This window comes from Panthera tigris, chromosome A2, assembly GCF_018350195.1.
Source record: "Panthera tigris isolate Pti1 chromosome A2, P.tigris_Pti1_mat1.1, whole genome shotgun sequence".
In the NCBI taxonomy this organism is placed as follows: domain Eukaryota; kingdom Metazoa; phylum Chordata; class Mammalia; order Carnivora; family Felidae; genus Panthera; species Panthera tigris.
The window spans coordinates 1,835,591-1,858,283 of NC_056661.1; the positions used below are offsets into that span (position 1 = coordinate 1,835,591).

Here is a 22,693-nt window from a genome sequence, read left to right on the forward strand (position 1 = left end):
AACTAGTATGTAAATTAACACCTTTCGCTTGATGATAAAACGGCGTGCGGTGATTATGATTGGGGAGGTAATCTGGCTGTGATGGTTAAGGAAGATCTTTCCTGTAGATGTGGATTTGGAGGATGAGGCAAAAAACTCCAGGTATGGGGTGCCTGGGTGGCTCAGTTGGTTAAGCATCTGACTTTGGGTTTCGGCTCAGGTCTTGATCTCATGGCTCCTGAATTAAAGCCCTAGGCTCTGGGCTGACAGTACGGAGCCTGCCAGGGATTCTCTCTCCCTCTTTCTCTCTTCACCTCCCTCACTTAAGCACTCTCTCTCTAAAAAATAAATAATAAAATAACCTTTAAAAAAAACTTCCAGGTATGGAGAACAGTGGGAATGATTATTAAGTAGGATAAAACTTGCTGTGCTTAATAGAGGGTGAGCGATGAGGACGGTCTCTAGGAAGACCCACAACTGACCACCGTTAAAGTTGCAAGAAGGGTTCTCCGAATTCACTTTTATCCTATTTAAAACGCATACGTGTTTAAAGCCCGGGGATTTAATTTCTTTTGCAGAAATAAGGGGAGTGTGTTTTTTGGCCATTTTAGTTCTGGTATGTTTTTCTTCCTGGGCGCCTTAGATCGAGATTTCGTTTTTCGTTTTAATGGACAATAGTTACAGGTTAGGATACTGCACCGTCTCAAAACACCTGTTGTTTGAACTCGTGGATTCATTTTCTGAAGCTTTCCCGATTTTTTTTTAAAAAAAGTGTGTTTAATTGATTCACCGGATTCTGCTGGTACTCGTGGAGCGCCTCATCTTCGTTAGGTGCAGGAAGCTGGGCAGGATGCTGGTTGGGATAATCTACAAAAAGAGCCTGAGATGAGTATCGTAAGGGATCACTAACGTGATCCTTAGGTGAAGGGAAAACCTGCAAAACTAGCCAAATACACAACTGTAAGATAGAAAGGTGACAAGCACGGATTAACACTGAGGCTGGAAGCCCAGACAGAGAACTACCGGCAGAAAGAACCGCATGCACACAGATTTTGAAGCAACCTCTGTGTGTGGTTTCCATGGAAACGTCCCTCCCGGGCCTCCCCGGAGGTTCCGCCCTCTCGCCGCGAGAGCCAATGATGAGCAGGGAGGGCTCCAGCGCGTGCGCAGAGTGCGATAGCGAGCCAAAGCCCCGCCATGGGTGTGTGGGCGGTGCTGGGGGCGCGCGTGCGCTCTGTTCTTCGGCGCACGCGCGCTCCCAGCATTCAGCGGGCGCGCGGGCGGCGGGCACCTCAGTCCCGGCTCCTGCGGCCCCTGAGCGGACCGAAGCGGCAGGTCGCCGCGGCTGAGGCGGACCGAGGCGGACCAGGTGGAGGAAGGGATCGCCGGTGCACACCCGCCCGCCATGAAGCCCCCCGCAGGTACTGGCTGGCGCGAGGCGGGGCCCCGCTGCCCGGACCCCGGCATCCCCTCCAGCTTCTCGCCTCCCGGGGTCGCGACTTGGGCCTAGGACCCGAGCCCAGTGACCCCCCGAGTGACTGGAGCCTGGCGGGGATGGGTCGGTGAGCCGGAGATCCCGTTCCCTCGGCGGCCGAATGAATGGACCAGCTTTCCCAGCGCTTCACTCATTCAACAAACTCCAGGTCGCGGCCGCTAAGGGTGGGTCGGGCCCAGGGGGTGCCGACTCCAGGGGAGACCCTGAGTTCTAGGCGGAGTTCCAGAGTCGGAGACAGGCGTTCAACCAGCAGGAAAGCAAGCGAGCGCCTTAGAGAGTGGTCAGTGGTGGGGCTGAGGGCGGTCCTGAAGGGCTTCTCGGAGGAGGCGGCGTATCAGCCAGGACCCAAAGTGGAGAAGCGGCGGTGCCGCCAAGACCTGCGTGAGGCCTGTCCCAGGTGGCCGGAGCTGCGAGGGTAGACGCGTTTGCGTAGCAACAAGTCATTCTGGCTGGAGCACAGCCCTGGAAGGGCAAAGGGCGTCGTGAAAGGGTTTTCGTTTTGGGAGGGATAGGATGTGCGTGTCGGATTATAGAAAATTCCCCGGGGGTCGTATGATGCCTCCTGGCATTTTCTCTTGCCGGTTTGTCTTCCCCCAGTTCTTTCTCCCAGCTGGCTGCGACGATAATTGCATTTAATGGTAAATCACAACTAGGGTTATTCGGGGAGTGTTGTCTGCCTTGTGTGCTGCAGGGTTGTTAGCTTGGAGACCCAGCTCGGGGGTGGGGATCTGTAGATGCTGCAGAACGGGAGCGTCTGCTCCAGCGTTTCCAATCCTAGCTCCCTCCGGGAAGTTTGGCTGACAGTTCTGGCTTCCACGGGTCTCCCACCTTTCCTGAGCGTCTGGAGCCCTCGGCTACCAGTTAACCCAGAGCCACAGCTTCTCTCTGCGGTTCTGAAGTCCAAAATGCTCTGCAGACACAAAGATTTTCCGGAAGCTCGAAGCAGTCCCGTGGCCAGAATACCTGGCCTGTCTTGGCCTAAGAGACTTTTTTTTTTTTTTTTCTCCCACGTAGCAGATGTCAGTGGTCCTCAGCTGGGGAGATCGTGCCTCCCCAGCGGACACTGGGGCAATGTCTGGGGACATCTGTGGTTGTCATGACTCGGGGTGCTCCTGGCATCGAGTGGATGGGCACCAGGGGTGCTGTTCAACACTGTACAGTGCCCAGGGTGGCCTCCACCCCAGAGCGTGACCCAGACACAGGTGTTGATAATAGTGTTAAAAGCCCTGTCCTAGGGATGCCAAACACAGCACCCTGCGAAGATCCGCCCCCCTTTGTCCAGGACCACTGTGGCCCTGCTCCCCTCCCCGCCATGCTGGAAGGGGAAAATGGGGCACAGGTGGGTGTTTCCTGGAACGGCTTCTGCGTATTCTGCTGGGGGCTCACACAGGACAGGCCTCTGTTCGCTAACTCGACAAGTTAATTGGGGGAAGGTGTAGCCATCTGAGCCCTACAGGTGCTACAGGGATGCCAGCAGGACATTCAAGAAAGGAAGATTGGCAGGGTCGGGGCTCCGGGCAGAGGGGGCAACCTGTGGGAAGGCCTGGGAGATACCTTGAAGAAAGCCAGTGTGCCTGAGCACAGGGAAGTTGGCAAAACCAACTGGCCAAACCTGCCGTGCAGGACCCAGTGGAGTCGGGATGATCTAGACCAGGGGTCAGCAGACCAGCCTGTAAAGGGCTAATTAGTTCAGTCTTGGCAAGTCACATAGTCTCCTTCTTCGTCACCTTTACCTTATGGGCTGTGCAGAGACAGACTTTGCCAGCCTCTGATATAGACTCCAGTAAAGGTTGGACTGTAATCCTGAGTGTAGGTGGAGCCCGGGGAAGGGAAAGGGGCAGCCCCACCTGCAAATGAGATGTTTAGAAAGGCGGGGTGCACACAGCATACTAGTTCACAGCGTTGGAGCTGAAGTCCGACTGCACGGGCTTGAGCCCCCGCCTCTGCTGCTTGCTGGTGTGGGATCGTGGCACGAGACTTGCATTCTCCAGATCTCAGGATCCCGTCTGTAAAATGGGGGCCACATAGGTCCCAGAGTACAGAGCTGTGAATTCAGTGAGGGAACGAAAGCAAAACATCTTTACCCTGAACACCACGTGACAGCAGTTCTAGACCATAATCTCTTATCCAAAAATTCTCGTGGTAGGGATGTTCAGGACTCGGGAATTCCCCTATTTTAGGTAAGTAATATGGTGCGAACGTCACAGTACGACAAGGGACGTCGGAGGTAGCAATCAAACAAATTAACCCCGTGGAGTGCAGATGTATGCCAAGCATCCGCCCCAGCCGGCCGATGTCGGGGCTGGGTCATCATGGGGCATCCTAGGTGCTTGGGGGTGTTGAGCAGCATCCCCAGACCCCGCCGCCCGATGAAGCAGCATCACTCTCCCATCGTGACAAGTGCAAGCATCCCCACAGGTCACCCGGTGTCTCCTGGGTGCAGAATCTTCGTGTGCTTTAGAGGATCCGTCAACCTGTGTACCCCCATAGAGCCCCCGGTCCTTGTCAACCTGCATGGGGAAACGGTGCTCCTGGCCTTGCCCTCCAGCCCCTAGTTACTCTAACCCTAATTCTGCCCTCGAAGCAGACACATTCAGTGTGGGGTTCTGTCTTCTCTGTCTAGCCTGTGCCGGAGATGCCCTGGACACAGCGGCCCCGTGCTCCGAGGTGAACTATCTGCGGTGGGACCTGAGCGCCCAGCAAATAGGGGAGCTCACTGTGGAGCTCATCGAGCAAACCAAGCGTGTGTATGACCAGGTGGGCTCCCAGAAGTTTGAAGACGTGTCCTACGAGAGCACCCTCAAGGCGCTGGCTGACGCGGAGGTGTCCTACACAGGTAAATCCAGGTCAGGACCCAGGCGGGGAGGCGGCCTACTCCCCAGGGGCCGTAAAGGATCCCTCGGCCAGGCCAGGGGCAGCCTGGAGGGCTGGTTCTCCTACACACCCTACTGCACTCGTGGCCTGGCATACTTAGTTCTGGGCTGTGTCATCTGAGGGCCCAGAGCGGGACAGCACGTGTGACCACTCTTCTCTCCAGGAGTCAGCTCGGGTGCCAGCCCCGAAACCAGAGCCCCTTCTTACCCCTTTCGTGTCACAGGAGAGCTTTGTCTTCTCTCTGGGCGACTGAACTTGGACCCCTTTGCCTCTCTCCTCCCCGCTGCCTCCCCCCCTGTGCTTTGGGTAACCTGATGCCGTCAGGTGTCTTCATCACCACCCACCTGGATCCTTGTCTCCCCCTTGCGGTCTGTTTGCTCCCTTTGTGAGGGAAGGATGAGGTGCTCGGTCACATACCTACAGCCCTGCTTCCCAGAGCCCCTGTGTGGAGGTTGATGGCAAGGGGACAGAAGACCAAGCAAGTCTTGCGACGGAGACCTCCGAGCCCCCGGGTCTCTAGCACAAGTCCTTTTCCGGGGGGCCTTTGGGAATCCGGGCAGCGGGGTTCTCCAGGAGCCTCCTGTGCGGGGTGCGCCAGATGGCAGGGGCTGCTCCGCGCCTTCAGGCGGGTGTGCCTCAGGTTCCCCTTCCCATCTCTTTCCAGAGAGGCTCGCGGGCATTGCCTGATGCTAATTCCTGCTTCCTGGGCGTGGCCCTGCCAGACATCATTTAGTCTCTCCCCCACTTCACTCCTGCAGGCTTTTACTTCTGTCTCCTCTCAGTAGCCCACGGAATTTTAGAGGAAACTAAGACTGGATCATGGCCTTCCCCCCAGCCAGCCCCTCTGTCTTTCCACTGCCCTCTGGATGGAGGCCAGGGTCCTTGGTGGTGTTCTGTGTGCTGCACGGTTCCCCCTTTCTGACCCGCCTCTGCACTTTGTGCCTGGCCACGTGGCCTCGCAGTTGCTCACGCTGTCCCGTCTCGGGGCTTCCCACACCCCCCGCTTTGCAGGATGTTGGGCTTCTCTGTGATCACAGATTAACCCCCCGCAGGAGCCCCTTCCTGCACCCCCTCTGCTCACACAGCTGCCTGCGTTGATCTGACAGCATGCACTGTTTTGTTGTCGTGCTTGGTGCGATCACAGGCGCTTGTGAGCCTGTAAATCCCAGACGGACGGATGCTGTTTCTGTCTTTTCACTATCCCCTCTCGGGCAGCCAGCAGTAGGCCTGCCCTGGGGCCCCGAGCGTGACCAAGCTGCGATTTGAATGCAGCTCTTTCCCAGAGTATGTGCTTTTTAAAACGTAAATGCTCTGTCGAGATCTGATTTATAGACCACTTGAAGCCTACGTTTCAGTGGTTTTTATAGTCACTTGTCTAAGCATCACCATGTTCTAATTCTAGAACATTCTGCCATCCCAAAGGGAAATCCTGTCCCCATTAGCAGTCACTCCCATCCCTTCCTCAGCTCTTGGCACCCACCAGCCCCCTTCCCATCTGTGGATGAGCCTGTTCTGGACATCGTACACACCTTGACTCACACACCTCATGTCTGGTTTGCTCTGTGTGTTCAGGGTCCGACCACGGGGCAGCAGGTGTGGGCGCCTCGCTCCTGTTTGCGGCCAAGTGACTTGCTGTGCATGCCAGACACGTGTGTCTCCGTGCACTTTTGATGGGTGTTTGGGCCATTTCTACTATTTGGTCATTACTGGGCCTGCTGCTGTGCATTTATGTGATTTCTGTGTGATCATGTGTCCTCATTTCACGAGGGTGGGTGCTTGAGAGTGGGGTGCTGGGTCAGGTGATACCTGTTAAAGCTGATGCTCTTATGGGGCGCCGGGTGGCTCTGTTGCTTAAGCATCCGACTCTGGATTTCAGCACAGGTCATGATCTTGAGGTTGGTGAGGTCAAGCCCCCTGTTGGGCTCTGCACTGAGCACAGCCTGCTTGGGATTCTCTCTCCCTCTCTCTCTGCCCCTCCCCTGCTTACATGCACCCTCTCTTTTTCTCAAAATAAATAAACTTAAAAAGAATTAAGAAAGAAAATTAAAGCTTATGTTGTTATGGCTACTCATGCTTCCTTTATTTATTTATTTATTTACTTATTTACTTAAATGTTTATTTTTGAGAGACAGCGTGAGCCAGTGAGGAGCAGAGAGAGACACACACACAGAATCTGAAGTAGGCTCCAGGCTCTGAGCTGTCAGCACAGAGCCCAAAGTGAGGCTCAAACTCATGAACCGTGAGATCATGACCTGAGCCAAAGTCGGATGCTTAACTAACTGGGCCCCCCAGGCCCCCCCCCCCCCGCCATGTTCCCTTTATTTAACGAAGTGTTAGCATGCTCTGTAAATTAGAAAATTGTTTATGAACGTAAAGTACTGCTCTCAGCAGCCGTGGCTCTTTCCTGGGCCGGAGCCACTGGAGCCTGTCCCCATCTTGTCAGACTCCTCTGTTACGGTCCTTCATGGACCTTGGAGTGTTGTGAGTTGAGTCTGTTCCCATTGGCCTGTGAGGTCCCCAAGAACATGGGTGACAGTGTTCCTTTCTTCCAGTGCCCACCCCAGGGCCCGGCGTGGAGAGTGTTCACGGAACACGGAGACACGCGGGTGGGCTATGTGCCGGGCCAGGGTGAGGTCGGTACTTGCCAGTTTCTACCCGGGGCCCGTTTTCACACCTGTCCTGTTTCCCTGTTTCAGTTCAGAGGAATATCCTTGACTTCCCCCAGCACGTTTCTCCATCCAAGGACATTCGGACGGCCAGCACAGAGGCAGACAAAAAGCTGTCTGAATTTGACGTGGAAATGAGCATGAGGCAGGATGTATACCAGAGGATTGTCTGGCTGCAGGTGAGGGGACAGCGACAAGCCCAGCGTCTGCTCAGCCCCGGGACGCGGCTGATGGGGCACGCACCAGGCCCGCTGGAGGTGGAAGACGGGGCGGGAGGTGGGGGGACAGACCGGTGTCCAGGTGGCACTGGAGGGTCAGAACCTCTCTAGATGTGATCGTTCTGTTCCTCAGACTCTAAAAGGTAGAGAGTGAGGAGCGCTGTGGGTGGCTGGTGGGCATCGCTGCGTGACAGTGTGAGTGCACTTAATGCCGCTGAACCATGCGCTTAACAGTGGCTAAGGTGGTAAGTTTTATGTTGTATTTTACCACAATAAAAAACATGAAAAAAATGGCAGAAGTGGGGAGGAATGCAAAAATAAAATACAAGATGCCTAAAAAAACTTTTTTTTTTTAACGTTTATTTATTTTGAGAGACCAAGCGTGTGCTCACGAGTTGGGGAGGGGCAGAAAGAGACAGAGAGAGACAGAGAATTCCAAGCAGGCTCCTTGTGGTCAGCACAGAGCCCAACGTGGGGCTCAAACTCATGAGCCGTGAGATCATAAGCTGAGCCGAAACCAAGAGTCAGACGCTTAACTGACCGCACTCACGTGCCCTGTGCCTAGGACTTTCTAAGCCTTCCCTCCGTCCAGCACATCTTTTTACTTTCCTGACCTTGTTGGGTGCCCTGTAGGGCTATCGTCCTGCCTCCTGGGCCACGGCTGCTGATGTCGGAAGTGGACCGAGATGATTCTCTGCTCGTTGTCTTAGCACCTGCTGCCGTGTCCCCTCGATGGCAGGAAGGCACACGAGTGTGCTTTGGTGCACGGACAGGCGGGTGGCCTGGGGAAGCACAAGCGGTGTCTTATATTCAATTCTCGTTTGAAGATCTTTGCGGGTCAGCGTGCCGTCGGAAGAAATAGCTCGGAGAGCGCCTGTCTGTACTTTGCCCGGTTTCCCCCACGTAACATATTGCAGAACCGGTCAGTGTCACCACCGGGTTAAAGACCTTGATGCAGCCCCCCAGACTCATTCCCATGTAACTGTTCACCAGGGGAAGACCCTCTGGGCTGCTCTTCGTTTGGGCTGTTCCCTGCAGGCGTTTGTGAACAGGTGTCGTGTGACCCCAGTCTTCATTCTCTGGGATAAACGCCCGGAGTGCGACTGCCGAGTCAGGTGGTAGTCGCACGTCTTGTGCCAAACTGCTCTCCTGGGCGGCTGCCCCATTTCATGCTCCCTCCGGTGACGTTGGAGTGAGTGACCCAGTTTCCCTGCTGCCTCGCCAACATCCAGCAGCATCACGGCTTTTCGTTATAAACAGCTTTGATTTTCTTACTCCAGGAAAAAATCCAGAAGGACTCGTTGAGGCCAGAGGCAGTGCGGTACCTGGAGCGACTGATCAAGCTGGGCAGACGGAATGGGCTCCACCTGCCCAAAGACACTCAGGAGGTGAGTGCCAGCTGGGTGGGGCGGGGGGGCGGGGTGGCCTGCGATCGCGGGCACCGCCTGAGTCCTGGTGCGCGCTCTGTTGCCTCGGTTCCGGGCAGGGCGGTCTAGTGGAGCAGCTCTCTCTTTGCGCCCGTTCTGCCTCGGATCCTCCAGGGTCCTGGTGAGGCTCTCCTGAGAGTGTGGCGCTGCCTCGGCCGCAGGGAGAGCGCATGGGGCAGGTGGCAGGGCTCAGGGGGTCCTCTCCGTGACTTGGGTGCAATGGCAGTAAGGAGAAGCTCGCTCTGGCTGTGGGTCTCCTGTTCTCGGGACTCTGCGGCGACAGCATGGCTTCCTTCTGACCCCACACGGGGGGGTGGCGGGGGGTGCCCGCACCATGCAGTCCTCCGTGACGCCAGCGCTCAGTTCTGACCCGTGTGCACGGAGGTAGTGTCAGAAGCCACAGCATCAGGGCTCGGCCCCTCCACGCCGCCCCGACCTGAGGCACCGGCCACAAGTCCAGGGTGTCCCTTGGTTCTGACCGACCGGCACTCCTCCCTCGGGTTTAATTCATTCGACAGAGTGGCTCAGAGAACTCGGGAAAAGCTTACTTGCCCTTACTGATCTATCGTGAAGGGTACCACCTAGAACCGCCAGCTGGGAGAGAAGCACAGGGCCAGGTCGGGCGGGGGAGGCATGGAGCTTCGGTACCCTGCGTGCTTCGCCCTCACGGGCACCTCCACTGTTCGCCAACTGGAAACTCCCTTAACCCTGTGCCTTAGGGCTTCTGTGGCCGCCACATCACTTCAGCCCGACTAGTCACTCCATCCGTGACTGACTCCCTAAGTAGGCAGGAGGGACTTCCTTGGCCACCCGCCCCTATCCTAGGGCCTTGCCAAAGGCATCTCATTAGGTTGCACTCAAGTGTGGTGGAAAGGGCTGGTAAGAGATAGCACAGTGTTCCCCACACCTCATCTCTTGAGCTATTTCAGTGTCGTGTTGTCACTGATTCCAAGGGTTTAGGAGCCATGTGCCAGGAATGGGAACGAAGACTGCATATACGAGTTGCTCATCAAAAGCCCCAGTCGTGGATGGCATCACGTGCATTCCCTTCTGGGGCAGAGGGCGAGCAGGGCTGCACTTGCCCCCGTCCTGGGTTAATCGCTGGGGGTCTCTGTCCGCTCCACTCCCTTCCCATTTTCTCTGAAGGCCCCGCAGCCACACAGAGGGGATGGCCGGGACGTGGGCTGTGGACTGGCTGGTTTGCACATGAGGCACACATATGGGTGAGCTGGGTACCATCCCCTGGAACTGGCCACCCTTAGGAGAAGCCCTCCCTTCGGGGTCAGCAAGGCCCCCAATAGGAAAGCACCAGGGCACAGGAGATAAAAGACACAGACCCACACCCAGAGCTCAGTGACCGTCTCTCTCTTGTCACTTAGAACTGATTCTACCTTCTGGTTGGAGAATCAGGGAAATGAGGCGTACTTGTGGTTAAAACCAATGCTGGTAAGACTTGAGTCGAATTCCATCTTGGAACTGGAATCCAGTGTGGCATCTCAGCTTCTGTGGGCACAGGTGATAAACTCAGCCAGAGCAACGGAAGCACAGTTGTACTTTTTTTTTTTTCCCTTAAGTAAACTTCATGCCCAACATAGGGCTTGAACCCGTGACCCCGAGATCAAGACTCTCATGCTCCTCCGACTGAGCCACCCACGCGCTTGCAGGGCTGTGCTTAAACTTTGTCGTCACGTTGTTGAAAGTCCTGACTGTGACTTGAGAGCCGCTGCACTGGGAGGGACACGGGGGGCTCCGTGTGGAGGAAGGGTACTGGCCGTGGGCTGGATAGGGACCCTGAAGCCGAAGCCGTGCCTTGTTTCCTGGGGCACGAGCTGTTTTCATGCCTTAGAACCTTGATTGGCATGGCCGCGTTTGGTTTTGTGAGGCTTCAGCGAGATCAGGAAATAAGTGGAAGCACCCAGCGCAGGGTCATGGCCAACGGAGGCTCAGTGCACCCACGCGGGCTGGTTCTGAGCCCGGGTCTCACCCGAGGAGCCCCCAGTTCACTGCGCAGCTGTCAGCCACACTTGCCCGACACAGAGCAGCTGTTATGCCCGAGGCCTGGGCTGGGCTCCAGGGCCCCCCCTGAGGCAGTGGTGGGCAGATGTTGTGGCCCCAGGGCACCCCCCCACCATCAGAAGTTTCCTCCCTGAGGCTTAGCCCCGCTCCTCTGTCAAAATACCCAAATGCCTAAGCTGCAGACTGAAGGGAATAGGGTCCAGAAGGCTCTTGGCTGGGGACGTACAACAGTTGGGGACGCAAGCCTGAGGTCCCCGGGGTCACCGAGGCCGCTCGGCATGGCCGGTGGGTATCTGCGTGCAGACGGCTCTGCCTGCTTTTCCCGCTTCTCCCACTTCTCCTTGCGGGGGGGAGCCCCCAGTCCCGGAGGCTGTGCTCCTCACGGCTGTGCTCCTCCCTCCAGAAAATCAAGAGCATCAAGAAGAAGCTGAGTCTTCTGTGCATCGACTTCAACAAGAACCTGAACGAGGACACGACCTTCCTGCCGCTCACTCGAGAGGAGCTGGGTACTGGCCCAGGGCCTGGGGCGCGGGGGGCGGGGGCGGTGCTGACCTCCCACAGGCTGCCCAAGTCGGGGGGGGGGGGGGGGATTTGCGTCTCATCGCCCTGGGGAGGCGGTTTCTTCACTTGGAGCGCTCAGCACTTTGGAATCAACGTTTCCAGATCCTTCCTCGGGCAGCGGCAGGAGCGCTGGGTTAGGCTGAGGAGGTCTCAGCCACAAGGCCCCTACCTGCTGCTCTTCTCGCTGTGACCTTCCGAGAGGGGCTGAGCTGAGTCCTGGCTGATTGCTGCTCCCAAATCCGGCCGGACGTGGGCATTTTGAAGGGAAAGTTCAGTTTTTACTTTTTTCCCCTCTTTCCCCAAATGTCTAGTTTTGAAAAATTTCACAGCTGGAGGAAAGTTGCAGGAACAGCACAGTGGGAAGCCCTGTGTACTCAGCCTGTGCCGGCCCCCAGCTGACGTCGCACGTTCTGTCCGTTTACGTGGACAGTGCTGCACGCATCCTTTTCGCTGTCAGACCCCTGTCTGCAGCCTCGTGAGCCTTCCCCAGGACTGAGGCCATCCTTGGCCCCTCCGTGTACATCTTGCACTTGGGAGGTGGAGCCCTGAACAGCAGACCTCCTAGGAGACCCGTCTGGGCTTCCTTACTCTGCTGTCCCAAGGACGTGCCCTTTTTTTTTTTTAATGTTTATTTTTTATTCATTTATTTTAACATTTATTTATTTTTGAGACAGAGAGAGACAGAGCATGAACAGGGGAGGGGCAGAGAGAGAGGGAGACACAGAATCTGAAATGGCTCCAGGCTCTGAGCTGTAAGCACAGAGCCCCACGCGGGGCTCGAACTCACGGACCGCGAGATCATGACCTGAGCCGAAGTCGGACGCTTAACCGACTGAGCCCCCCAGGCGCCCCTTTAATGTTTATTTTTGAAAGAGCATGTGTGGTGGGGCGGGGGGAGGGGCAGAGAGAGAGGGAGACACAGAATCCCAAGCAGGCTCCAGGCTGTGAGCTGTCAGCACAGAGCCTGATGCGGGGCTTAAACTCATGAACAGTGAGATCGCGCCTGAAGCCAAAGTCAGATGCTTAACGTATGGAAGCCCCCAGGTGCCCCCGAGGACACTCTTTGTATTTGCTTCCCAGTCAGAGTCATGTCAGGGAGCATCCTGTCTTTACAGGCTCCTTTCTTGTTGAACCACTCCTCAGCTGTTCACGAAAGTGTTTTCGTCCCACCTTTCCTGCCGTGGACACTTCTGAAGAGCCCAGGCGGGCGGGTTTGCTGCCACCTGGGAGAGCCCTGCCAGGGGCTCGGGGACCGGGTTTCCGACCCGTCCCCTGTGAGGTGGTGAAGTGGTGTGGCAGTGGTCCTGTAGCGGCCGTCTCGGGGATGGGGGGCCGGGGCCTCGGCCTGGCTGCCAGAGGCCCCCGAGGGCAGCTTTCTCTTAGGGGTGCCATGGACTCGAGTCTCCTGAACAGGGGCTGGGAGGTCCCTCGGCGCCGTCTTCTGTCGCCCTTCGTTCTGGTTCAGTCCTTCCTGGGGCCTCGGGCGGCAGGTCCCTCCACGTGGACCCCACGTTTAAGGACAGATGCCCGCCATGTTTCCCGGGCAGGGGAGGGTCCTGGGTCTCTGGAATTGGGCAGACGAATCTGCTCACCCACGCCATCCACTGGGCCGGCCTCTCGTAGGCGGCCGGGGACCCCCGCGGAGCTCTGGCAGCCGTGGGACGGGCGGGGCAGTGACCAAGGCCGGAGTCTGGTGGTGCTTGTTTTCTTCCGGTTGCCAAAGAGGGAGTCGGTGCTCAGTTACAGCAACACCGCCTCTCTCTCTGTATCCCCCTCCCCGAGTCCCAGCTGCTCTCCCAGCTCACAGGCCCCCAAGAGGCGCCTTGGGGCTGCTGCTGCTCACGCCGCACCGTGAGGGGAAGCTCCTGTGGACAGGCTTCCGACCCCATCATTCCTTGTGTTTGTCCCTCACAAGTCAGCTTTCCCTCCCCCACTTACTAGATTTATCAGCAGTCGTCAGTGTGGACGGGGCCCGTCATTCAGTGGGTTGGGGTCTGCTGCTGTCTCTATTAACTCGATGCTCAAGATGGTCTCAGTGCAACCGCGAGAGCTCCTCCAGGTGGAGGTGGCCCTGTGTTTTCTTGAGCAGCTTCTTTGGGACTCGTGCCCCAGGCCGTTTTATCCTTGCCCTGCCTGATGTCTAGAAACAGCTGTGGGTGCCGGTGTGCTCACTGCTCCCAGGCCCTGTGGCAGAGTAGAAATGGGCGTCGGCACGCCTGTGTTTACACGCCGAGCCTGGAAGCTGTGACCTCCCAAGCTGTGCCCTGCCCGGCACCGTCCACCCTGCTCCAGAGCGTCCCTTCCTCACCTGTGAGGTGAGGGCCCCAGCCTGGCCTTCAAGCAGGTGTGGGCAGGTCAGAGCCAGGGGTGTGAGGCCTTGGCCCCTGGAGATGTTCAGTGTGAGCTCCAGGGGTCTGAGGGGTGGGCTGTTGCAGAAGCGCAGCCACCGGGATGGCGAGGGCCGCAGGGGTCATCTGTCCTCCGCAGGTGCTGCTGTCCGGGGAAGGGTGAGGGAAGAGACTGCAGTCCCCAGAAGCCCTCTGTCCAGGGTTGAGCCGAGTGGCGCCGCTCCTCCCTAGGAGCCTGGTGGGAAGGGCCGTAGCACCACATCTTCCAGGAGGGGCTGAGGGTGGGGAGGCCGGGCGTGACCCCTGCAGGGCATGTCCCCTGCAGGCTCCCGTCCCAGCCTGTCCTGTGGGAGGGAAGCCTGGCAGCTTGTCGGGCCCTCAGCAGCCCTGGTCTTGTTCCTGCAGGAGGGCTCCCGGAGGACTTTTTGAACTCACTGGAAAAGGCTGGGGATGACAAGTTGAAAGTCACCCTCAAGTACCCACATTACTTTCCCCTCCTGAAGAAGTGCCATGTGCCGGAGACCAGAAGGAAGGTGGAGGAGGCCTTCAACTGTCGGTGCAAGCAGGTGCGGGGGCAGCGCCCGGGAGTCGCCAGGCCTGTGCTCTGGGCCAGGCTCGGTGGTTGGCAGGCCGTCCGTGTCCACTGCTCCCAGGCCTTACGTTTGCTTGTCCCTGTGTCTGGTGGTGCTCCCCGGGCTCGAGCTCCCTTGTTCTGTTTTGTGTGGTGGCCTGGGCCCTCGAGCTGCAGCCCTGGGCGTCTTCACCGCTCGGACACCTGTTCCCACGTGGACACTTGTGTTTGTTGTCCCCGCCCCAGCGTGGCCTCGGCCTCATTCCTCCTGCAGCAGGTGATGGAGGGGGACACCACGGTGCTTGCGTGGCTGGAGGCTGAGCCCCTTACAGGGTGACGGGGAAGCGTGTGCTCAGGTCCCGTGTTTCCCGCTTCCCGGACTGAAGACCGACCACGCTGGCCTTAAGGAAACGATGTTTTCAGGTCGCCTCCCTCAGATCGAGATGTGGCCCTAGAGAAGCCCGCTCACACGGGGGGGGGGGGGGGGGGGGGGCTCGTGGAGGAGCCAGGAATTCTGGTTCTGGTGGGGATGTGCCACTTCTGGGGTGTCAGCAGCAACTTTATACTGTTGAGAGCAGAGCCCGCAGGTCTGTGGTCAGGACTGGTGGGGTCGACATCGCCTCGTCCTCGTGGCCCGTCCCGCCCCCAGCCTCGACCCCAGAGCTCCGGGGGAGCTGGCGTGTTGTCTGGTGCCGTGGCCCTGAGCCCCCTTGTCAGGAAGGTTTCCACTCAACTTCCTGCCTGTGGACCTGATTGGTGGGAGCATCCTGATTTTTGTTTTTGTTTTTTTTAATATTTGGCGGAGGGGCAGAGAGAGGGAGACAGAGAATCCCAAGCAGCCTCCGCGCCATCAGCGCAGAGCCCAGCGTGAGGCTTGAACTCATGAACTGTGAGATCATGACCTGAGCCCAAGTCCTGGGTCGGACGCTCACCCAGCAGCCACCAGGCACCCCGTGGGCGCTGCGTTCTGCACAACCCTCTCTTTCGCTTGGAAACGAGTCCCATGCGTTTCATTTTGTGTTGGTCCCGTGAGTTTGGTTGGCTGGGTCAGCCCCTCGGAGGTGCCTGGGGACAAGGGAGGGCCCTTGAGCCTGGGGCCAGGCCTGGACCGGTGGGGAGCTCCCCGTGCACACCCCCCGAGGCTCTCCTGCAGTCCCGGCCCCATGTTGCTCTCCGCTCACGGCCTCAGAACCCCTCACAGTTTACGCTCCTCCTGGGTCCAGATGAGACTCGAGGGTTCATAGAGACTCAGGTGTTATGGCAGGGTCACGTGGCGGGCACCGAAATCTAGGCCAGGGAAAGGAGGGAGGGAAACGAGCCAGCTGGGTCCTGGCGGTCCAGAACTGTGCTGGCCACGGGGCCCAAGTGGGAGTGGTGGGCCCAGCACCCACAGAGCTGGTTGCTGGTCGGTTCTAGGAGAACTGTGCGATCCTCAGAGAGCTGGTGACCCTGCGGGCCCAGAAGTCCAGTCTGCTGGGGTTCAGCACGCACGCCGACTACGTCCTGGAGATGAACATGGCTAAGAGTAGCCAGGTGGTGGCCACGTTCCTAGGTAAGCCTTGCCTCCCCTCAGCCTCCTGCCATGGGTTCCAGGAGCGGGGTTTAGGTGGTTCTTGACTGCGACGTGCAAATGCCTCGGAGAGCCCTGTCCTGTCCACCCCAGAGGGAATCCCAACACCTCCCTAGCCCTGTTCAGCCTCGAGGGGCCCCAGCCCAACAGCCAAGCATGGGGCTCTGGGGTGAGGCTGAGTCCGCCTGGCCCTGTGGCTTCCTGGCATGAGCTCTGGGCCAGCGTCCCCACTGTGGCCATCCTTTCCCGCCCGTGGACGGGGCAGAGCCCCCCTGGCTGCTGAGGGCGATGTATCACCCGTGTTTGAGTCGTGCTGGCGGCCCGGGCCTTCCTCCCGGGTGGGGCGCCGGGGCCATCGTGCCGCGGCCTGGGGCCTGTGGGGGCGGCCGCCGCAGGAGGTATAGCCTTGCCTTCCCCTCTGTCCTCCCCAGACGAGTTGGCCCAGAAGCTGAAGCCCCTCGGGGAGCAGGAGCGGGCCGTGATCCTGGAGCTGAAGAAGGCCGAGTGCGAGAAGCGGGGCCTGGACTTCGACGGGCGCATCAACGCCTGGGACATGCGCTACTACATGAACCAGGTGGAGGAGACCCGCTACAGCGTGGACCAGAACCTGCTCAAGGAGTACTTCCCCATGCAGGTGGTCACCAAGGGACTGCTCAGCATCTACCAGGAGCTGCTAGGGCTGACCTTCAACCTGGAGGAGAACGCCACCGTGTGGCACGAAGACGTGAAGCTGTACTGCGTGAGGGACTCGGCCTCCGGGAAGGTCATCGGGAAGTTCTACCTGGACCTTTACCCGAGGTGCGTGTGAGCTGGGCGACCCTTCTCTGAGCCTCAGCGTTTCCATCTGTGAAATAGGTTGTGTCCGCCACAGCGCGGGGCCAGGTGAGGGGCCGGGAACGTTCACCGTCCAGGGAGGTGGGTGGGTGCCCGGGAGGTTCTGCCCGAGTGGGGGGACGGGTGGTGGGGCAGGACCCCCGCTCCTGAGAAGGAAGCTTGAGCCTCTCAATCTGTCCAGTCGTCCGGGTTGATTAGGGGCTGCAGAGTCAGAGAGTGGCGGAATCGGGGACCCTTATGGGCCTCTCTGGGCCAGCTGGGGGATGGAGTAGATCCCTGGCTGGGCCTGACACTGCCTCCTTCCCCAGGGAAGGGAAGTACGGGCACGCGGCCTGCTTTGGCTTGCAGCCGGGCTGCCTGCGGCAGGACGGGAGCCGCCAGATCGCCATCGCGGCCATGGTGGCCAACTTCACCAAGCCCACCCCGGATGCCCCCTCCCTGCTGCAGCACGACGAGGTGGAGACCTACTTCCATGAGTTTGGGCACGTGATGCACCAGCTCTGCTCTCAGGTGGGTGCAGGGGGCGCGGGGGCGGGCGGTGCTGCTGGTTAGCGGGTCCGGAGGCAGCCTCCTCCCTGGTGGAGTCTTCCTCTGATGTCCCCATGGCCACAGTAATGCCCTGTTGTGCCACTCTCCGGCATGGAGCCCTACAGACGGCCGGCTTCATGGGTAGTATGTGCTCCCCCAGCAGCAGGGGCTGGGGGTCTGACATCAGCTGTCCAAGGGCCGGTTCCTCGTGAGGGCGCTCTCCTCGGGGTGCAGACGGCTGTGTTCTCCCCCTGTCTTCATAGGGTCGTTTCTCTGTGCGTGTCTGCGTCCTCATCTATTTCTCTGTTTTAAATATTTATTCACGTTGAAAGTTTGCATGCGTGTGCACAAGCAGGGGTGGGGCAGAGAGAGAGAGAATCCCAAGCAGACTCCATGCTGTCAGTGCAGAGCCCGGCGTGGGGCTCAGTCTCACAACCATGAGGTCATGACCTCAGCCGAAATCAAGAGTTGGACGCTCAACTGATTGATTGAACCACCCAGGTGCCTCCCTCATGTCTTATAAGGACAGCGGTCGTTGGATTAGGACCACCCCAGTGATGTCATTTTAAGTTGAATACCTCGGTGATTGTTCACCAAGGTGTGTAGCTGCCAACCAGATGTTTTGGAACATTTCCGTCGTCCAGAAAGAGGCTTCACGTCCCTTAGTTGTCCCCACTCCTCCCCCGGCCCCCATGAGCCCCCTTCCCGTCCATGGAAGAGCCTGTTCTGGACGTTTCACAAATGTGGACTCACACCCCGTGTGGCCTCTTGTGTCCGGTTCCCTCCGTGAGCGTCATGTGTTCAGAGATCCTTACGCCGGGCAGCGGGTGTGGGCGCCTCACTCCTCGTGGCCGAGGGACATGTGTGTGCGTGGGGAGAGCGCTGAGAAGTATCTTTTGAGCAGATGTTGACTGTCGTGTTTTTCTCTTTCACATTTTGCATCTTTGTGTCTTGTTGAAGAAATCATTTTGTAACTCAAGACACTAAGTTTTTCTCCTAATTTTCTAGAAGTTTCAGTTTCAGCTCTTTGTGTTGGTCTGCCGTCCACTGAGTTAAGTGTTGTATGTGGTGTGAGGTTGGGGGTTGGCCCTCACCTACAAGCAGCCACGCAGGGCACAGCCAGTGTCTACACAGCACTAGCCCCGTGCATCCTGGTCTCCTTGTCAGCCCTGCTCACGTGCCCTCTTCCTGCCTCTGCGCTGTGCTCTTACTGGTCATTTCCCAAAACTAGAACTCTCGTGGCTCCCTCATTTCCTTCAGGCCTTTTCGGACACACGTTACCACCATTCAGAGTTGTGTAAAGTTGCCGCCAACACGGAGTTCGCGGATACTGAGGCACCGCTCCTGGGGGAACACACAGGTCCCTGCGAGCCTCTGGTCACGACCCACCGATATGTAACCTCGCGCCACGTGTTTCTGTTGAAAGACCCCTTTCCTGCGTCGTTGCCGTAACGCTGAACTCACGGCCGACGGTGCTATAGCTCGTGCCTGAAGGAAGGGCCTCTGCCCCGTGTGCTATCTCGGCATATCACAGCCTTCTTGTGCTCAGGAACACCAGACAGTGCTTCAGCGTGACAATTGGGATCCGTTTCAGGCAGACCACCTACAAAAACAAAAATGCAAATAAAAAGGTGGGGGGGCTCTTGGTAGTTGATGAAAAGGACACTGGTTTACAGTCAGAGCTGAAACCCAAAGGCAGAGCATCAAAGGGTCACAGGGTGCCGCAGGTGTTGGTTTTTTTTGGGTTGAAAAGTTTAGCAAGTAGGCGTGCCTGGGTGGCTCGGTTTAGCATCCGACTTCAACTCAGGTCATGATCTTACAGTTCATGAGTTCAAGCCCTGCGTCGGGCTCTGGGCTGACAGCTCAGATCCTGGAGCCTCCTTTGGATTCTGTGTGTTCCTCTCTCTCTGCCCCTCCCCCCACTCACATATGGTCTTTTCTCTCTCTCAAAAACAAATATTAAAAAAAAAAAAGTCTAGCAAGTAGGTGAGGTCACAGAGGTTGTCAGTAACAAGGGCAGCGTGTGCCTCCCCCAGCCCCCCGCCGTTGCCCCGCTTCACTCTGGGCCGGGCAAGGACTCGCCCAAGGTCGTGTGGCTCATTTGGCTGCCAGAACCAGGTTCTAGCACTACTTGACCAGGCGCCGTGTTTTTCAGGAAAATTTCAGACAAAAGTGGAGACAACACCGGGTGCCTTCCCATGCTGCCTTCCAGATCCCTTCGTTTCCGGGCCAATGCCTTTTGGAGTGTAGGGCTTTTTGAGAGCAGTGGCTTTATAGGTGGAAGAAGGGAGCATAGGTGGCCTTCAAGGGTGGGCATGCTCCCCGCCTCCTCATGTACTGGGCTGACAGCCCCCCAGGAGCCTCAGGTTTTGGGGCCTCGCGCAGCTGTTGTCTGCTCGCCCTGGTGTGCTTGTTGGGGGGGCACTGCATGCCCGTGTGCCCAGGCAAGGCCAGTGGGCAGGAGCGGATCGGGCAGGGTCCAGACCTTCCTGCGGCTCTGTCCGCCCACGCAGGCAGAGTTCGCCATGTTCAGCGGGACGCACGTGGAGCGGGACTTCGTGGAGGCACCTTCACAGATGCTGGAGAACTGGGTGTGGGAGAAGGAGCCGCTGCTCAGGATGTCCCAGCACTACAGGACGGGCGACACCATCCCCCAGGAGCTGCTCGACAAGCTCATCAAGTCTCGGCAGGCCAACACAGGTGCCCGCGGGGGGGCCGCTCTCCTGCCCAGGCCTCTGGGAGGGGAGGGAGTCCTTCACGCCTCGCCCATTGAGGGCAGGCGTGTGCCCTCATGGGTTTTCTCCACCGCCTGGTCAGGAGCACAGAGCCAGCCTCCCCATCTCCTTCCGCCCCCCAGGTCTCTTCAACTTGCGCCAGATCGTCCTGGCTAAGGTGGACCAGGCCCTGCACACCCAGACGTCTGCAGACCCAGCTGAGGAATATGCCCGCCTCTGCCAGGAGATCCTTGGGGTCCCAGCCACACCAGGTAGCCACTCGCGAGCTGGGCCCACCTTGGGGGTTGGGGCTCAGCCATTCCCCGAGTTGGAAGGATCTAGTGATTTTTTTTTTTTTTTTAATGTTTTTATTCCTTTTTGAGAGAGACAGTGTAAGCGGGGGAGGGCCAGAGAGAGAGGGAGACACAGAATCCAAAGTAGTCTCCAGGCTGTGAGCTGTCAGCACAGAGCCCGAAGCGGGGCTTGAACTCACAGACTGTGAGATCATGACCTGAGCCGAAGTCGGACGCTTAACCGACTGAGCCACCCAGGCGCCCCGGAAGGTTCTAGTGATGTTTGAAGGGAGTCAGGCCAATTTACAGGTTGCAGCTGAGGCCCAGGAGGAAGCACACGGCTTCGGGCCGGCCGCGAGTGCATGTGGGCAGCTCTGCCCTTTCTTGCTGTGCCTCCTACTGCTCAGGCCGCGTGCTGCTCCATTGCCCCTGGCACCTGTGCCCTCCGACATGCTGCTTTGGAACAAGCCTGGAAAGGTGCGGGAAGGACCAGGGATTTCACACCCTGGAGATAGTAGATAAAGTATTAACACGTATGCTCGTCCATCAGTAGCACAGATGCTCGGATTAATATGATTGAAGATAATCGGCATTTTGGTGTAGGGCGTGTGGCGTTGGTTTATTCCATAGCGTGTAGAAAGTTCCTTCAAAAAGCTGTTTTATTTTTATTTTAGAGAGAGGGGAACAGAACGCATGTGCGCAGGGGAGGTGCAGAAAGAGAGAGACAGCGAATCCTGAGCAGGCTGCATGCTCAGCACGGAGCCCAACGTAGGGCTCGATCCCATGACCCTGGGATCGTGACTTGAGCCAAAATCAAGAGTCGGATGCTCATCCGCCTGAGCCACCCGGCGTCCCTCCTTTCGCATAAACTGTTGAGCAGTCAGCAGATAGCGGGCAGAGATGTATTTCCCCGGGCCAAGTTGTCCAGCTCCTGCTTTCTAGAAGTGTCGGGCCAGTTCTCCTTCCGGGTGTGTGGGGGCCGTCTCTCGTGGGGCCCGGGGGATGCCCGGGGCCGCAGTGAAAGCCGCACCGCATCTGTCCCAGGGACCAACATGCCTGCGACCTTCGGCCACCTGGCAGGTGGCTATGACGCCCAGTACTACGGCTACCTGTGGAGCGAGGTGTACTCCATGGACATGTTCCACACGCGCTTCAAGCAGGAGGGCGTCCTCAACGGCAAGGTGGGGGAAGGCCGGCCGCTCACTGGGGCGGGGGGCGGGGGCACACCTGCCCGTGGAGGGAGCAGGTGACCTTTCAGCTCTGCTCCCCGCTGCCCAGGACCAGGCGGGGAGAGCCGAGGCATCTGCTGGTCTTTGCCAGGTGCTCGGCCCTGAGGGGCCGCCACCCTAGACCCTCCCAGGGCCGGGTGCTCAGCCGGCTTTCCAGACCTGTGTTCAGCCACCATGGGGGCTTGACCACCCGTGTTGTGGGGCTTGGCCTGGGCCTCGCTCCCTGTGCAGACGAAGGGCCCCGAGGAGTTTCTGAGGACGGGCTTCCTGCACACGTGTGCTCGTGCACAGTCACACACACGTGCTCACGAATGCACGTGCGCTCGTGCCCACGCGTTCTCTCTGGTGCTGATTCAGGCGCCCGCGAGCCCGCTTGTGGCTGGGAGAGGGGAGGGGAGGGGACGTGCGAGGGCTGATCTGGGTCTACCCCCAGCAGGTCGGCATGGACTACAGGAGCTGCATCCTGAGACCTGGCGGCTCCCAGGACGCCAGCGTCATGCTGAAGCTCTTCCTGGGCCGAGACCCCAAGCAGGACGCCTTCCTCCTGAGCAAAGGGCTGCAGGTGGACAGCAGCGAGCCGCCGGCCTGCTGACACGCCAGGGCTCCGAGGGCCCCATGCCGCGGGCTCAGCCCCGCCCCGGCTCCCGCCGCCCGGGAAACGGGGTGCTTGCTGCTCAGGGTGGGGGCGGGGGTGGGGCGAGGGGAGGGGCTCTTCGCCCTCCCTGTTCGTTCCCCGCGTCCGGTCTCCACAGGCCGCCCTCGGTGGCCGGCCCGGGCTGGCGAGGTCTTCTCAACGTGCCTGGAGAACTCTGAGCATTCGAGCCCGCCACTTTGTTGCACTAACCTGTCCCTTCCCGGGAAGTTTTCTGAGTGAAAAATGGTTCTTTGAAATGCAGCCATTAAAAAGAAAAAAAAAAAAAAAAAAGAAAAGAGCGAGACTGTCGGCCCGGTCCCTGACTCTGTCCCTCCTGCCACAGAAGAGCAGGCTGTCACAGGTGGATGGAGCGTTTACTGCGCTCAGTAAGCCCTAGATGTGGTTGTGATCAGCCCCCGGGCCAGGGACAGCTGCTCTGCGTGAAGTGTTCTGGATGGTGATGGGTGTGGGTCTCTGGGAGCTGGTCGAGCTGTCACAGCGCGTGCGGGGACAGGCCTGCGGAGGAGACCCGCGGCACGGGTGTGGCCATACCGCTCTCCAAGCTGCTGCCGGCTGCCCCCTTTCCTGTGCAGCCCACGTAGGACCGGGCTTAGCCCTTCCTCGGAGCTGCAAGGCCAAGACCACCCGCCCGCCTGTGCCCATGCAGGGGGGTGGCTGGAGCATGCAGCGAGCCGCGGCCCGCCCTCCGGCCCCTGAGCCAGCCTACTGGGCAGAG

The 22,693-nt window shown here is 58.6% G+C and overlaps 1 protein-coding gene across 2 annotated transcripts; it reads left to right on the forward strand.

Moving 5' to 3' along the window:
- The first annotated feature begins 1,243 nt into the window (after positions 1-1,243).
- On the forward strand, positions 1,244-22,218 carry THOP1 (thimet oligopeptidase 1). 2 transcript variants are annotated; one of them, XM_042977697.1, is made up of 13 exons: positions 1,244-1,400; positions 4,098-4,310; positions 7,045-7,193; positions 8,513-8,620; positions 11,079-11,181; positions 13,990-14,150; positions 15,572-15,707; positions 16,157-16,523; positions 16,868-17,069; positions 19,601-19,787; positions 19,945-20,073; positions 21,139-21,275; positions 21,757-22,218. In XM_042977697.1, the coding sequence occupies exons 1-13, from the start codon at positions 1,385-1,387 to the stop codon at positions 21,913-21,915; spliced, it is 2,067 nt and encodes a 688-aa protein (XP_042833631.1). In that variant the 5' UTR covers positions 1,244-1,384; the 3' UTR covers positions 21,916-22,218. The 2 variants fall into 2 exon arrangements, with proteins under 2 accessions (XP_042833631.1, XP_042833632.1); XM_042977698.1 differs by having other exon boundaries at positions 21,760-22,218.
- Positions 22,219-22,693: the final 475 nt, after the last annotated feature.

Bases quoted from the DNA above. Each gene is read 5' to 3' on its own strand.
- THOP1 (XM_042977697.1), top strand. The intron at 4,311-7,044 runs GTAAATCCAGGT...TCCCTGTTTCAG, and splicing joins CGCGGAGGTGTCCTACACAG to TTCAGAGGAATATCCTTGAC. The intron at 20,074-21,138 runs GTAGCCACTCGC...CATCTGTCCCAG, and splicing joins TGGGGTCCCAGCCACACCAG to GGACCAACATGCCTGCGACC.